The sequence below is a fragment of the Pavona decussata genome, unplaced genomic scaffold, assembly GCF_977016875.1.
Source record: "Pavona decussata unplaced genomic scaffold, jaPavDecu1.1 SCAFFOLD_51, whole genome shotgun sequence".
NCBI classification, from domain to species: Eukaryota; Metazoa; Cnidaria; class Anthozoa; order Scleractinia; family Agariciidae; genus Pavona; species Pavona decussata.
Genome location: NW_028145473.1, coordinates 1717752 through 1735000, shown reverse-complemented (window position 1 = coordinate 1735000; position 17249 = coordinate 1717752). Strand labels below are relative to the sequence as shown.

General features: G+C 39.9%; 1 protein-coding gene and 1 pseudogene across 2 annotated transcripts in view; one reads left to right on the top strand and one right to left on the bottom strand.

Annotated features, from left to right (window-relative positions):
* Positions 1–6457, bottom strand: part of LOC146481026 (uncharacterized) — a 22435-nt pseudogene extending 15978 nt beyond the window's left edge. Inside the window, exons 1-3 of the transcript XR_014864517.1 lie at positions 5912–6457; positions 1957–2145; positions 1024–1212 (exon numbers count right to left, since the gene is read on the bottom strand). The product of XR_014864517.1 is annotated as an uncharacterized LOC146481026 (transcript). The remainder of the gene's footprint in view (positions 1–1023; positions 1213–1956; positions 2146–5911) is intronic.
* A 260-nt stretch (positions 6458–6717) lies between these two features.
* On the top strand, positions 6718–16787 carry LOC146481025 (protein mono-ADP-ribosyltransferase PARP15-like). Its single transcript, XM_085108709.1, has 7 exons — positions 6718–6871; positions 9568–10201; positions 10470–10658; positions 11480–11765; positions 12653–13546; positions 14610–14942; positions 15981–16787. Exons 2-7 carry the CDS (start codon positions 9614–9616, stop codon positions 16265–16267), a joined length of 2577 nt encoding a protein of 858 aa, XP_084964835.1. The 5' UTR covers positions 6718–6871; positions 9568–9613; the 3' UTR covers positions 16268–16787.
* Positions 16788–17249: the final 462 nt, after the last annotated feature.

Here is a 17249-nt window from a genome sequence, read left to right as displayed (position 1 = left end):
GCGTATTAATTGTAATTTACTACCTTTGAGTTTCTGTTTTGTACCGGTTAAGTATATAAACAACTCGCTTCTTAGATTATCCTACGTGTATCTGGTCAACAACCACGTTCCCAGAGTTAGGTCGCACGACAAACTTCTCCACTAAGTCGGGGTACACTCGCCCTTTTATAATTTTGAATGTCATGATGATATGAAACATATATTTTGAACTGCGGATGAAAGATCAAATAGAAGAAAGATCCTCGCAGTTAGTACGAAACTTAAGGACGGCACCTACTAATACAGAAGTACTTTTGTGCGGTTTATGACTATGCTGGAAAAGCAGATCTTAGCAAGGGCTATTGAAATCCAAAAAGAAAATTGGGGGTAACCACGCATTTTTCAAAGATAATTAAGCAACAGTATTTCCAAAAAGCGCCAAAATATAAAGCAATGTATGGCAGTTTTTCCTAAATAGAAGCTTTTAAGCTACTCAAAATTATCTCTGAAAAATGCATGGTTACCTCAAATTTCCTTTTTGGATACCAAGAGCACTTGCTAAGTTCTGCTTTTCCCACATAGTTTTAAACCGCGCAAAAATATCCCCGTATTAGTGAGCTCTACCCATAGGAAACCCGAGTATCTCGAGATGCGCAGAACGTATGCGCAGTAACAATAGTAGGCACCGTTCTTAAGCAGTTGCAGGCTTGATCTTTCATTTTACGTGTTTTGCTTTCTCGTTTCTTCTTGCAACATCCGCGCCCCTTCTTCCATAAATTGTTGCTGTTATTTTTTTTTTGTAAAAGACAGGAAAATTTGTTATTCAGGTGATGGCTTTTGTACTTACGACTTAAACAAGCACAATAATTTAGCTAGACTGTGAGCAGTCGTACTTTTTACCTTATTTAGATCACGCGCGCCGCAAAGTGACGGTAAAATGCGCGCGCTACAAAACTTAGCAAGCAAAAGAGACTACTTTCAGTCTCTAATTTAGGAATGATTTTGTTACTTCGCTTGCTTTTGAAGAACAAGATGGAAGATTACCTCCTTTTCCTCGGGCATTTGGTGCTTCTTCTCTTCCTCTTTGTCCCTCACCGTCGCAATCCCTTCCCCCACTCTCTACGTAAGAACCTCCACCAGGACCTGTGTTGGATAAACCTATGCTAGGTTCTCTGTTGCTAGGCAATGGAGGTCTTGGATTGTTGCGTTGTTGCTTTCCACCTCGGCCTCGTTCTTTCCAATTTCGAAGAAAAACAATTAATACAAGACAAATTATTCTAATGAATAACAATGGCTGCGTATGGCCAAGAATGGTTTGCAATTTTGTGCTATTTTGAAGCTTCCTTGTAAAGACAGTTTGCTCAAAGTAAGGGAAATTAAAATAGTTTGATCACCGCGTATTAATTGTAATTTACTACCTTTGAGTTTCTGTTTTGTACCGGTTAAGCATATAAAAACCCGCTTCTTAGATCACGGTCCTACGTGTATCTGGTCAACAACTTCGTTCCCAGGGTTAGGTCGCACGACAAACGTCTCCACTTAGTAGGGATATACACTCGCCCTATTATAATTTTGAAAGTAATGATATATAACATATATTTTGAACAGAGGATGAAAGATCAAATAGAAGAAAGATCCTCGCCGTTAGTACGCAACTTGAGCAGTTGTTTTACGTGTTTTGCTTTCTCGTTTCTTCTTGCAACCTGCTTTCATAAATTGTTGTTGTTTTTTTTTCGGTAAAATACAGGAAAATTTGTTATTCAGGTGATGGCTTTTGTACTTACGACTTAAACAAGCACAGTAATTTAGCTAGACTGTGAGAAGTCGTACTTTTTACCATAGATCACGCGCGCCGCAAAGTGACGATAAAATGCGCGCGCTACAAAACTTAGGAGAAGAAAGAGACTACTTTCAGTCTCTAATTTAGGAATGATTTTGTTACTTCGCTTGCTTTTGAAGAACAAGATGGAAGATTACCTCCTTTTCCTCGGGCATTTGGTGCTTCTCCTCTTCCTCTTTGTCGCTCACCGTCGCAATCCCTTCCCCGACTCTCTACGTCAGAACTTCCATCAGGACCTGTGTTGGATAAACCTATGCTAGGTTCTCTGCTGCTAGGCGATGGAGGTCTTGGATTGTTGCGTTGTTTTTTTCCACCTCGGCCTCGTTCTTTCCAATTTCGAAGAAAAACAATGAATACAAGACAAATGATTCTACTGAATAACAATGGCTGCGTATGGCTAAGAATGGTTTGCAATTTTGTGGTATTTTAAAGTTTAAAAGTAAGGGGAAGTAAAATAGTTTGATCACCGCGTATTAATAAATAATTTACTACTTTGAGTTTCTGTTTTGTACCGATCGGTTAAGCATTTAGACAACTTGCTTCTTAGTGTCCTACATGTATCTAGTATGGTTGTCGAAATGAAGCAAAATTAGATAAAGTATATTTTCATTCGAAAAGAAATATATTCATTTGATAAAACATGGTAACCTTAGGCCTGATTTCATAGCTTAAACATGACGACGGATGAAGGAGTAGCCCAGATTGATTCCACGTGGGTCGAGTTTTCCTCAGCTCTTACTCATCGGCGACTTGACATCTACGAGTGCAATGGTTCGAATGTTAACTTAGATTTTCCCTCAGCAGCAGTTTTATTTAATCAGTGGTGTACAAAGGAGATATATTTGACAAAATGAATGTATCCTAGACATCAAGACTCACTATAAGCCGACTGAAACCTTTCAATACACATACTATATCTCGTGTCACCCAGCAGGAGAGGTTTTACTAAACCGGTGAAGCAATGACACTTCTTACAACAAACTCTTAAAAACGAATGAACGTTGTGCCGCTAGCACTAAGAGTAAGGGCACAAATGCATCAGTGTAAGTGCTAAATGGAACCCATGAATTTCCCACTGAACGTTAGCCCTAGTATTAAGGAAATGGGAGATCGCACGAGGCAAAGAGGAAAAATCTCCGACCTCGGCGGGAGTCGAACTCACGACCTCCGTATTAGATCGTCCGTTGCTCTACTGTCTGTGTCACGAGGCCAGACGGGAGCAAGTAGTGAGTACTTGGGTACTCATCCCACGAGAGCAGGTGCAGTGGAACCCGGTTATTAAATACGGACATCACGGGGGCATGCCAAAGTGTCCGTATTTTTCGGGTATCAAGTGTCAAGTGTGCTTTTCATCGGTACAAACGAAACTGTCCGTATTATCCGGGTGTCCCTAGAGCGGGGTTCCACTGTAGTGAGTATTTCGGAACTCATATCATCCTTCATCCGTCGCCATGTTTAAGCTATGAAACCAGGTCTAAGGTTACCACGTGACTTTATCGAATGAATATATTTTTTTATCGAATGACAATATATCTTTAACGAATGAAAATATATTTTATCGAACTAAAATATATTTTATCGAATTAAAATATATTTGATCGAATTTGCTACATTTCGGCAACCATAATCTAGTCAACTACCTCGTTCCCAGGGTGAGGTCGCCCGACAAACTTCTCCTCAGTCGGGGCACACTCGCGCTATTATAAACAAGGAAATGCAAGAGATTTGGTGCAGTTTCATACGGTCTGCAAAAAGTAGAACCTAGTGAACTTCAAAAAGTCAAAGGAAGAGAGGTTGATAATTAATTCTAAAACTTGAATAAGAGTAATTTATCTACAGTAGAACTGTTCAGAGATATTACCAGAAAAATCATTTATTCGAGCCTAAACTGCGGTAATAAGTACACCTTTTTCTCTATAAAATCTATAAAATGAAATTTAGTTCATATATAATTTTTACAGTAACTGTATTAGAATTCATCACTCACACGAAAATACAAATAGTTACAATCTTCTTGTCAGCCATTAGCTGTTTAGTTAGTACGCGAAGCACAAAAATGAATATTTATGTGCTCACCGATTTCCTTTGAGGAAAGGCATTGTTTTCAAACACAATCAGCGCTCTGAACTCAACGTTTTCCATTTAAATTCTACTCATATACTACGCAGGGAATAAAATAGCACAAAAGTACCTTTGAATGTATATTTTCAGATGCGGCTTGCTTTTGAGTTTGTTAGTATTTCTGGCCAATTGCAATTTAGTCAAATGCGTCGCTCTGCTTACATTCTATTGCTTAAAGTTGCTGGTGTTCAATTCGGCAATACTAAAAATTGATCTTCTTTCCCATTTCCCACTTTGCACTCACTAAGCCGGTGCTGATAATATATTTAACAAATAGATTCCATTTTGCCGTGCGTCTGTACTCTGATAACGCACAGATGACGTCAAAACGTGGTGAGAACAAAGAAGTACGCTACGAGCCGCAGGTGAGTAGCGTGACTGATGTTCTTGCAATTGTGATCTTCTAAATTAGAGTGTAATCCGAAAGAATTTCAGTAACAATATTTTCAAAGCTAACCTTTATTCCAGAAGGAAATCCTGACCTCAAAATATTACAGCATCTAAGTCGCTTACGATTTGTAATCGATAACTCGCAATTACCGGATTTCTATCGGCGACATATTTCGACAAATATTTGCTTCCTTTTCACGTCACAACAAAGTTCTAGCTTTCCTATCCTGGTTGAGGTCACTCTCAACGGTCTTTGTCTAATTTTTTACTGAACAGTTTTCCTTTCCTGAGAAAATTTGCCTATGTTTCTCCGCTACTCGTAAAAACAGTTTGCAAAACTTTGTTGACTCTGGCTGGACTCTAGACTCTGATCACGTGCGCCGGTCACACCACTCGTTGACGTCAATCGTGCGTCTATACTCTAATCACACACTCCTATAGATCAAGCAAAACGCGAGTTTTACACAGTTCATTGTATAATTTGTAACACTTCGGCAAAGAGAAAAATTTGACGTGTTGATGAAGTCATTTGGAGCTTTTCTTATATACATGTAACCTTGTCACGAAATCCTTTGGCTTCTTAAGACTTAAATTTTAAGCTTAAGACTCCGAATAGATCAAACTGTATTAGCTGACGGAAATACATTCCTTTAAAAGGCCTTGAAACGATCTAATACCACAGGAGACAAATTTGAAGTGCTTTGCTTTAATGTACTGTTTGTCTAACGTCCTGTCACGCGGCAAGGGTTTGCCATTGTTTTAGGTACAAACAGAACATATCATTACTAGAAAATTATTAATGCGTATGGTGGATGTCTTTCGGGCATGTTTGCTCCTTATTATTTGTACGTAGTATCCGTGAAAACGTGTTGCTTTTGTGTAAGTGGTTTGCACCGTACATACTGTGAAACCATCTTGCCATCTTACCGCTCAAGTCACAAATAGGCTAAAACAGGTAGTTGAGCGGTTTCCATCTTCAGTCAAAACAAAATGTGCTTACTGAAGCAAATACATGATCAAGTAGAAAGCGAAAGGAAATTGACGTGAAATCAGACAGTCATATTCCAAGGCAGCATTACTTATCTCTCTTTGGTATAAATTGACAATTCAATCCATCGCTTCATTCGTGTCATTAACACAGACGGAGCAATGTAAATAACATTGTATTTATGTTTCGACGATTCCCTTGAGGAAAGCATACCCTATCGCCTACTTAATATATTTTTATAGCTGTTAGTTGTGGAAATACATGTTTCTAGTTCGCAATATAGTGAAGGAAGAGAATGAAAGCTGTATTAAATGAAGACTCTTAAACAATAATTACGATGCTACAATATTCCATCTCGTGAAAGCGAAGGTTTGACAAGAAAGGAAGAAAAACAAATTCGCTACTCTCTGACTGCCAAAAGCTCTCACTGGCCGTACCCAAATAGGCCTAAATTCATTTCAGATTCAGAAGATCATGGCTTGTTAAGGACTCCGGTGACCTCACCACATTAACTGAACATTAACAATGAAAAGCAAACAGTTGTTTATAACTTTAGTTATAAGCTGAAATAATGAAGTTTGCACTGAGTTTACCTTGACGTGTAGACGAATTCATCTGAAGTCTTTGGATTTTAACAGTCCTCCAACTTACTCCGCTTCGATTCGGAAAGCTTTTAAGTAGAAACACCAGCGCTTGCGGAGAATGAATAATACGGACTATCAAACAAAATAAGCCATTTTATAACTGCAAATGTTCGCACTGAACGTTCGACCCTTCCAAGAATCGGCAAGGACTACCTTCGTTACTTCCGTCTTGATTCCGAGAAATTTGTCTGGCAATGTCGCTAGCCTCGCTTTGACCATGATGTCACCAATCGCCACCAATGAGATGAAAAAATCAGTCAGTATAAAATAAGGACTGCAGACTAAGGATTGCGGACTACGGACTGGGGATAAAACGCGGACTGGATATAAAATAATGAGAATCGGTACTGTAAACATAAAATCTTGTTTTATCTCGACAAAACAACACTGTATTTTTAGAACGTGCTGAAGCGTGCCCGTTATTTTAGTTTTATGACGTTCTGCGCAGAGTCCTTTTGTTGTACGTAGTTGATGATTTCTATGGTCATCGAAAGGACGATAAAGCTGTAAAAACATTTTCTTTTATATTTTCCAACTATTGTCTTTTCAGATTCGCAGGATAAATTTCTTCAATTAATACCAAACTAGCAATTTTGATATCAAAATAATAAGAATTATAATAATAATAATAATAATAATAATAAATAATAATAGTCGCAGTCAATCGCAACATCAGTTCTATATTGTTGAAGAACAAAATTCGACTGACCTTGCTCTTACATTGCGTGACAGGATATAAAAAGTCCACGTGACATCAATTTGGCGCCAACGGAAGAGAGTTTCCTCTGTGGTGGGGATTTCGCTCGACAGTAAAATATCGAATTCTTCGAGAGATCCTCTGTACTTCTCTTCCCAACCAGTAAAGCAAACTCAGAGGTTAAGGAAAGGTCACCTTTGCTCGTCTGGTAGGTAAGTAGAGTTAACTGTTAAACGGAATTCAAAGGGATTAGTGCTATATATTCTTCGCCGAGATCACACGGGTGCGATTTTAAATTGCATGCGCTTATTGTCGCTGTAAATCGCCTTTTGCCTTGTCTACATCTTCCCTCGTACAAATAAAACACCCATTCTGTTTAAAAGAGCACCGTTAACAACTTTCAATTTTACCTTAGCTTGTCGGTAAGGCCGGCAGACGATTGAAGACAGGCTATTGAAATTTGAAATTGACTAGCTCGCAACGAATTGAACAGTATCTTCAAATACAGCTAATAAATAACATTTCCAGAACTTTTCGCCCTCTTGTAGCGAATCATTCATTCGCATAGTCAAATAATTTTCGAAGAAATTCTCTCATTGTCAAGAATGATTTTTTTTAAGCTGTGGTTTACCATCCAAAACGAAACTAGAACCTGACTGATTGCGAGATAACAAAGCCGTTACGAAGCGGCGTGACACAACAAAACTCACGGTGTGTGACTGAAGAACATACATGTATTTTACCGGAAATGAACACATCGCCTGAGCTTTTTCAGATTAACGGGCTGATCGCAAGGGGATCTTTTTTGAACGGTATGGAAAGGTTAGCCTGCAGAACAGGAGTGAGATTTTTGCGTTTTTCAGGTGAGCGGAGGCAACCGCGAGTCACGCACCGCGGGAGGGGCGCCAAAAAAATATTTTCTTCGCGCCCCTTCCGTCGTGCGTTACTCGCGCTCCTCGCTCGCCTGAAAAACGCAAAGCAGGCTAGTAAAGGTTTGCGAAAATTCGTTGGAATTACCGATTTAATGCATTTCAACGGACTCACGGATCCAGCAAATGCAGTGGACTTCATGAGTTCGTTGCCCTCGTTATTTTTAGGCTTTTTCGTACGAAAATTTTTATCAGATTGTCGCTTGTTACGGTTGCAGTCGCTTGTGAAAGCCGGGAGCTTAGGACTCGCCGACATTTTGATACCAAATGCGTGTTATGCAGGCTGTGAAACCTCTCGCATGTACACCGTATCGAAAATATTTCAGTTTCAGTGAAACAGAAACCATCAAAACAGGAAACAAGCAGGCGCGCCCATGAACAGTTTGTCATTGTTATCACGCGTCTGCTGAAAGATTACATAGCCGGCAATGGTCGCCTGTGGGGAAACGATCGTCGACCCGAAAGGCGACGTCTGAAAAGCGAAGTTTTTCGAGCGAGGCTATGGTGATGAGCCCACAGTCATTGATGCATGCGGCTTGTGTCTTGGTGATAATCTTTCAACCGACGCGTAATAAGATCCCATGACTCTTTGTTCGATAACTTTACCAGTGAATTTAGCTGGAATTTGCATCAAATCTGACTCCTCTGCACCCTGTGTACAGGCTAGAGGATTCACGTTTAAAAGTTCTATGGACTCGAATTTATGGAAAAAATATTTGCGGATCGACGGATTTGGGCCAAAAATGTTTTTGTTTTTCTTGAATATTTAGTGACACTTAACAAAGCAAGGGCAATCAATATTTTGGTGTGAGACACTGTCCCTTTAACAGATAGCATAAAATTTCTTGACATCACCCCCCGTTTAAAAAAAAGAAAAAGAAAAAAAAGTGGATCCAAATGGGCTATGTACTAGTTACTAGTTTGGATGATTGACCACTGAACTATAAAGGACTCATGGTGAACTAAGGCCATTAAATAAGGTTTATATGACAAACACACTGCATGCTGCTACGGTCTGAATTTCGATGAGCGGTAATTTAATGTTTTAATGTAATTTAAGGTTGTAAGCGTGGTGAATAAATGATACATAGGTTCTTTTGTAGTGAGACACAGGCATATTTGGAAAAAAAGTCAATCCGAGTTCTTCCAAGAGGAGTCGAACCTAAGACCTTCCGATTACTAGTTCGGATGCTCTATCACTGAGCTACAGGAGACTCGGGGGAGCTAAGGCCATTAGACTAGGTTCACGTGACAGAAATGTTGCACACTGCAAGGATTTGAATTTCGGTCAGTGGTATATGCGCATTAAACTAGAAATACGTGACTCGCAAAACCTCGCGAAGCTGGGGCTGGGTGGAAAGCGCTCTTTACTCGTATTGTAGCATCAAATGAGGAGATTAAAAGGTTTCTGAAGATAGCAACTATTTTGATGAGCATGGTCTTTTCGATGTCCAAAGGCTAGTTTGCGGTTGAAAATCTATTTCTGAGGCGACGAAATGTACAACAGGTGTGCAGCGCTGTCGTGTTCGGTGAATTTATTTCCCACGCGAAATTATTTTACCGCGGCCACAAAACGTGTAATTTCTTCAATGCAATCTTTCACAAAAAAGATTTCTGGAAAAAAGGGAAAAGATTCTGGAGAGAGAGAGTTCTGTATCCAGTGAATATTGATGAACATTGCAGTTGAAATTTGAACTTTCGCGATGTATGCAAATTTTGCTCCAGACGACGCCAGAGAGTCCGACGTCATTCATACTTTGTTTTTCACTGTTGCTAGGCAACAGTGCGGACACCTTCAACGAAACATATATATAAATATATTTTTCGCTCGAACTCGTGCGGCTTAGCTCCGCCCGGGCCGACTCGGCCCGACAAATTTATTAACCTCGCTTCCCGAGGAAAAACAAAACTGTAATTAATATTTTAAGCCTGGTGAATGATGTATTTTTTCACTCAGTCTCATTTTCTCTCCCACTCAGTGTGAAATCTCTTCTCCTGGACGTTAGTTCGACCTCCTCATCAGAAATGTCGGTAGGCGAGCCTCAAAACACACAGAATGATGCTTTAACGTTATGCACTGCGCATGTCCCATGTTCAGAAGACGTCCGGCTGTTCATACTGCTCCATCGTAAGGCTCAACTTAGAACAATAGAAAGGATGACCAGGCTCAGGAGATTCTGCATTACGATCGACGAGGGTAGAGCTAGGGGCAGTATTTTTGTGACTGGTATGAGCGAAGGCCTTGAAAGTGCTTTACAAATGGTTCAAGAGCTCGTCGATAAAGTTGTTAGTGATAGTTTTGAAATTGTACAGCCAGGCATTTGCACATTTTGTGCTAAGGGTAAGTTAGATAACCTTCTCAGAATAGTCAACAGTGAAGAGAAACGCTACGTACGTGTTGAAAAGAAATTTCTTCATGCTCTACCTGTCACCACAACAACCGATGGGCAAGCGGTATCAACCGCGGGCTCACCTCCTACAAGTAGCACCATGAGCCCAGCTACAGGTGTTGGTAACTCAAACGCAAGCACTTGTAAAGATTCTTCGCTCGTCTTGGTTACACAACAGGGACACCAGATCTCGTGGAAGGTTGGGGACATTGTAACTGAAAAGGTTCGTTTGTATTCTTTAAAATAAAACTTGCGGTAGAAACGAAAAAAAAATGACCTCGATAGAGTCTTTTTTGGCATTTCGCTGGAATGTAGTGCCCAGGTCATCTGGAAGTTACCATTTTTTGTCCCAATGGCGTGACAACGTAATGTTAGTGTAACGCTTTACATTTACAATATTGGCGGGGCGAGTTCGGGATGTTCCATCAAGGTTAAGGGAAGATTTAAGCTTTACAGGTTCTTTTGATTGTCATATTTCCATTACATTTCAGGCCCATACACTTGTTAGTCCTCAAGGAGTATGTGCGAGAGCTATCTTTGCTGCCGCTGGTCCGAACATTGCGAAAATCTACCAAGCTCCAACACTGGGAGAGATTACTGTTACCCCTGGCTACCTGTTAGCGTGTAGTCATGTGATCCACACGTGTTGCTCTAAATGGGATGGAGGCAATGGAGAGGTGGTATGTGCGTTTTTTTACGCTATGTTAGTCTTATATTCTAATAACAATTCTGTAAAGGTCTTAATAGTAACGACCCCCGTTACGTTTGGATTTGGCGGTCTAACTTTCTCTATCGGTACACTGAAGCATTAAAGAGGCTTGTAGAACTTCAGAGAATCAGATCTTTGTACCTTTTATGGGATAAAAACAAACTTATATTTTTAGTTAGTTAAAAAAGTGTCGGTCTTCATCGGTCTCCTTTTTTAATGATTCTTAGTCTATAATGTTGTATTAAAAACTTGGATAATCCTAATCCAGAGTTTTTACTGGCCTAGCGGCCATGAGATTTCAGCCATTATACCACGCCTGAGAAATAGCGGCCATTAATCCATTATCTTGCAAAGTGAAATAAGCAAGATGTAGCTTGTTGGATATTTGTAGATTATAACCAACTCGGCGCATGCTTTCTGTAATCTCATATTCAACGTGTTCTTTTGGGCTAATTGTTAAATATTTCATATCTGAACAGTGAAAGGGGAGCAGAATTACAGTATTTCTTGATACCAAAGAAGGAGGTTTATGTATATTATAAAATTTGGTGAACTTTTGCTTTGAATTTCCTCAAGAGTTATCAATGGTTTGAGAAACTATGTCAAACACTCGAACGAGTGTTTCATCCGACTTATAAACACGTTGAGGTTGGTCATAACCCCACTTCTCCGTGTCTGGAAATCGGACGAAACACTCTTTCGAGTGTTACCCATGTACGCATGCTCGTGAGATGTTTGGATACTGCGTCCATGTTTCTGATTTCAACTTCTTCTCTTGTGTGATCTTTCTAGACATTACGATCCATTGTGCAGAAGTCCCTCCTCAAGGTCACTGAGTTTGGAGGAGACTCAATCGCTTTTCCTGTCATAGGAACTGGAAAGTTATCCTTTCCTCCGCACGAAGCTTCGAGAATCGTGTTGGACGAGGCAGTCAAGTTTTGCCAGGATAATCCACATTCCTCGGTGAAGGACATTCGCTTTGTTCTGTATCACGGAGATCAGACGGTTATTGACGTTTTCAAGCAAGAAGGAAATAACTTGCAAGCAAAATATCGCAAAACTGTGGAGGTTGTTCAAGGTGATGAAACTTCAAAATGTTAATTAATAATACTTAATAATATTATTGTTTAATAAAACTATTATCATAAGCATTCTATTGATAGGAGAAAAGAATGGCATAAAATGCAAGTGTACTGTTAAGACTAAGTTACACGTACCGATTAAACGGGCCGATTTGGCCCAATTTGACAAAGAAAGTGAGTGAGTGAACAAGAATTGGGCCGTGGCAATTCTTTAGATGTTTTGAGTAAGAGTGGACTACACCAACAGGAAAAGAAATCGGCCGACTAATTGTAACGTGTAAAATTATCCATGCATTGAACCTGCTAATCACGTCGGTAAATCGTTATGTGTAAATTAGCCCTAAGACCTCCCATCTCTACAAATATGCTCCCCCCCCAAAAAAAAAAAATAAATAAATAAATACATAAATAAATAAGTAACCCCACCAACCTTTCTCCAATAAATTAGTGACGAGGATCCCCTCGTAAAGGGAAAGGGTGGTTCCATGCTTGGCTTTGTAATGTCAACTCAGTACGAGTGACTACGGGTATCGGAGACGCGAATCTTATTGCCATTTAACGGCTGCGTGGAACCGACTTAGTTCGGGGTGGTCGGAGCGGTCGATGGGAAGCCGGAGTTTCGGTGGAGCTGGTGGGGATTGGGGTTTTGTCAAAAATAGGAGTTTTATTGACCAACGTTGGCAAGAACGAGAAGGAAATAGTTCTTTTTTTTTTTGAAAGTTTGGCCTTCAGCATATTAAATGGTCAAGTGATGACAGTGAACCGTGAACAATTCCTTTCATAGTAATTTCCTGACTTACATATGAAAGAGCAAATAAATCAATAACTAGGTAAACGAGTTGACATTAGTACAAGTTGCAAGCAACGTTTGTTATGGTTCAAGGTGACCTGACGCAGCAGGCATCAGACGCCATTGCAAACATCATTGGTACAGACATGAACATGAACGGTGCCGGAGCACTTTGTGAAGCAGTCGCTAAGGCCAGTGGTACTCAAGTGGAGACCGAGTGTAAAAACCTAGGCCCGCAGCCAGCAGGGTCAGTGGTGATTACAATTGGCGGAAATCTGGTTGCGCCGTTCATTATTCACATGGTTGTAGGCTCCACTGATAAACTGCACCTTCAGCTGTGCGTTGAAAAATGCATTCAACTGGCAGACGCAAAAGGGCTGAAGACCATATCCTTGCCAGCGGTTGGAACTGGGGCGGGTGGACTTGCGGATGTCGACTCAGCCCGAGCCACGTTTCAAGCCTTGAGAAACACTTTAGGAAGCTGTGTAAATTTACGGCAAGTCAAAATCGTCCTGTTCCAGGCTAATTTGGTGCAAGCTTTCATGAATGAGAAGAAGCTCATGGATCAGCAAGAAAATAAACAGCCAGCTCCAAGTTCTCCAGACGAACCACTGCGAAAGAAAATCAAAACAGAACAAGATGCACAACCAGATCGGAGGAACAAGGACAAGGTAATGATCTATGTCACAGGTCCAAGTAAAGCGAGCGTGAAGAGAGCAATTGATACGCTGAAGCAGGGGATTACCGAGGCTTTTACATGCCAAACTGTCAATCACCAAAGCGTGAGTCAACTATCCAGAAAGCAGATTAGTGATCTAAAGAAGTACGCCAAGTTTCGTGACATCAGATTGGAGGTTCACTCGGCCGTGAATCGAATCGCTGCCCATGGTGAACACAGTGTTGTGGCGGAAATGGTTGGTGAGATCTGGCGTCGACTTAACGAAAGGACGGAACAGGACAGAGCTGCAGAGCGCGCCAAGCTATCAAGTAAGTAGTCCAACGCAAAATGCCGCTGCTAGCTTCACATTTGTCATTAAAAAAAAAATGTTCACTGGCTGCAGTGTAATAAATGTGATGGTATATTTCCTGCCTGTGTCGCGAGCTCAATAATGCATAATTTTCATATTTACTAACTGTTGACAACTTCTCAAAATTTATCATGGCTTCCTTTTGTACTGGCCAACGTCAAATACGAGAACTGTGAAATGGGCTCATGTACAGGATAGCGGAACTTGAAAAGCCTCCCTCATCCCCTCTCTGCCCGCCCCCTCCGCCCATGCAAGTATATTCTGATCAGTAGAAATGGAAGCGGTCAGAAAAGTGTTGAAAACAAGTAAAAAAATTAATATAATTAAAACAACGAAGGACGTGGAAACTTCATGGCGCAAAGAACTGTAATTGCTCACCATGGTTAATAAATATGCTGATTTTTGGCAACTGGTAACGTCAGTCGATTGAAAATGGGTCCCAAATCGTTTTTGCATATCTAATGATATTTTCTGATAGATATTGCATGTATATAATATTTTAGTCTTCCTTAGTTTTTAACTTTGTTTAAGTCTTACCTTTAAATTGTTTTTGCTTGCTTTTGTTTTAGGGATGGGAGGAGTACATATGGCTCACTTCTTAAACTCCCTTTCAAAGCGTTTTTATTGGGATTTTAATTTTCATCGCTTTGAATAAACGTATGTATGTATGAATTTGATATCAAAGGAGGCGATTTTGGAACCAACCAGGTTATTTTTTTTTCGGTTATTCAAGTCAATTGATTCAAGCACCGTAGCAGATTTTAACTTACAATTGACACGTGATGTTCAGTTATGCACACATTCAGGTACAGCTCGACAGCTTTCATATTAAGACCACCTTGTACAGCATAATAAGCACTTTTACGGGAAGGTATTGCTCGATAGCTTTCATTCGAATAATCACTCTTCAGGAATCTCTATGCAGTTTCAAAAAGTGGAAAAACCTTGCACACTTTAACAAACATCGGAGGAAAGTACAGGATATATACTTAGTCACTCAAACCCATATTTCAATTTTTTAGCAATCGCTCTTCCGAAAAACTGGGATCAAATGCCTCGCAATCAAACCGGACACGACGTAACTGTACATGTGGTACAACTTCTGTCTACATCTAGTGAGTACAGGGATGTAGAGATGAAATTTCACCAGACTGTTAGCGACGTGACCATCGTCAGCGTCGAACGCATACAAAATCCACAGCTGTACCAGGCGTACCAACTAAGAAAGGAAAAGATGGATAGAGACAATGGAGGAAGCGCCAATGAACGACAGCTCTTCCACGGTACAAGTCCAGAGAGCGTCACTAAGATCAATACTCAAGGCTTTAACAGAAGCTTCTCAGGAACTGCAAATGGTAAATAACTACAGAGATCACTTAATAAGCTTTTTATCACCTAGAAGCACTGTTGCATTTGTATTTTCACATACGATTCCACTTCCAATAATACCGAGAAATCAGAGAATTTACTCTGCAGCATAAATTTAAGTGCTGGAAGAAAACCACTTGAATACCTAGAGCGTTGCTCTAGTAAAAAATTGTGGTCCACACGAGGTAAAAAAAAACCAATTGAGCTACGAGGCCAGACGTAAACAGTTGTAAGTAATTTAGATGTAACTCGCAGAATGAAGATACGAACATTTCATGTACCCTTCACTTCCAATGGTACGCGAACTTGAAGCTGTAAAAAATATTCCTATTTCTTTGAGCAAAATAACGAAGAACAAATTGACTGAAATTGTAAGGGAAAACATTCTTTGAAATATCCTGAATTTTTTATGTGTGGTTGTCTTTCCGAAAGCTCTACTGTAGCTTCCTTGTCTGGCTCATTTCACTAGCTTTTAATCACGACATTTCTTTCAACACGAAAACGAAGGACATCCACTTTCCAATTTCACGAAAGTTCCAGTGACATTAACACTAAGACACTACGACTTGCGGAAGATGTTTTAACGCAATTTAATGACTGCTTCTAATCTTTGTTGTCCAGAAGGGGTGTTATTAGCAGAGTTCAGTTAACGTACTACGTAAATATCAAGTCGAAATGACTAATCAGTGTTTGGGGTTTGTTTTAAGGTCGTATTACCGTTAATAGACAACTGACAGGGCCTCTTAGTGCAGTTGAAAAAAGGAAACCAGGTTACGAAGGCCTGGATAACTTCCGTCTAAAAACCTGTTAAATTTGCCGGAACAAACTCTAAAATTGCAGTCTTGAAATCTAGGTAGCAAAACGTCTTAGAATAACATTTTTTGATGTATTTTAAATCTCTTCACAACGAATTTGAAAGACAACAGCAGACTGCGGCAGCCAATTTAATTTTCCATAGTGTCGACACGTAGGTCGCATTACAGTGCCTCCGTAATGTACACCTTTGAAATCTTTCCACTTCACAGGAACTGCCCTGGGAAGAGGAGTTTACTTCGCAAGAGATGCGTTATATTCAGTGAAATACGCCAGCAAATGCGGAGCTGTTGTTGGTGACCGCTGTATGTACCTTGCGAGGGTCCTGGTGGGGCAGCATTGTCAAGGAAACCATGTGGCCTCTCTGGTGCCTCCCCCTAAAGATCCTTCCAAGCCGGAGGTTTTGTTTGATTCTGTTGCGAATGATGCTGTAAATCCGGGAATTTTTGCAGTATTCTTTGACAATCAGTGCTACCCTGAATATCTGATCAAGTTTTGACGAATTGAAAACCTCGTGTAGTTATCTAAGTGAACATTTTCTTGAAAGAGTCATTCCTTTAGTTTTATAGTTAGTTGAATTAGTTGAGTTTTCTCTTGTTGTCGATTTTAAGGAAAAATATCAGTTTTCATCGGAATTCGTTTGTTTAAATTTAACAACGTTTCAGCCGGTTTCAAACTCGGCTGACGTGCTTCAGCATATTGATTAACTGCTGATAACTTTTTTAATCGAAACCGAATGGAATATTCTTTTGTTAGAGCTCTTAACAAACCAAAACAAATGAAATAGGTGACCCATATAAAGTCTGACATCAAGTGTTTAGAATTCATGAAAGTTGATTAGTTTCAATTGAATTAGTTATCTAATAGACGTACTTCTCGTTTTAATACCGAAGTTTAGAGTAAGTTTTTAGGTGACATTTTACCGTTAATGTTGTAGACAAGAATGAGGGCAATTAAATATTGCCCGTTTGTTAAAAAATCGGTTTGTAAAAGTTTTAATAAATTCTTTCAGAACGTTACACTGCGTTGATGGAGCTTTTGTTTTTTGTGTTGTTTGTCTGTTTTTTTTTTTCTTCATTTTGTATATGACCTTTTCAAAATTGCAACGTGACACGTTAAGAAAAGGAAAGAAGGAACAAATGAGCGAACGAATCGTGATATGGTTAACTTAACCCCAGCAATAACTAAAGGGCATCCCTGGTTCTCTAATGTATTAAGTAAATTAGCGGCTCACATTGCCAAAAACATCAAGCAAAAAAAAAAATGCAGAGTTTCGACGTTTCTGAATTTTTAAAGTTAGGTTAAACATTTTTCGTTTGTGCCATTCCTAGGAACTGTGTAATGGCGTAAATAGATATATCCACAAATATGTTGATGACTACATTTCGGTGGCACCCAGCGGTATATTTCGGTGGATATCTGTTGGGAAGGCCTGAATCGGTTCTTCTCTACCGACGATGTTCGCAGAAAACTTCACGACT

What these genes read in the sequence shown, in the direction of transcription:
- LOC146481025 (XM_085108709.1), top strand. Translation starts at nt 9,614, where the DNA reads ATGTCGGTAGGCGAGCCTCAAAACACACAGAATGATGCTTTAACGTTA. An exon ending in ATGGAGGCAATGGAGAGGTG is followed by an intron (nt 10,659 to 11,479) that starts GTATGTGCGTTT and finishes TGATCTTTCTAG; the next exon opens with ACATTACGATCCATTGTGCA. An exon ending in AACTGTGGAGGTTGTTCAAG is followed by an intron (nt 11,766 to 12,652) that starts GTGATGAAACTT and finishes TTATGGTTCAAG; the next exon opens with GTGACCTGACGCAGCAGGCA.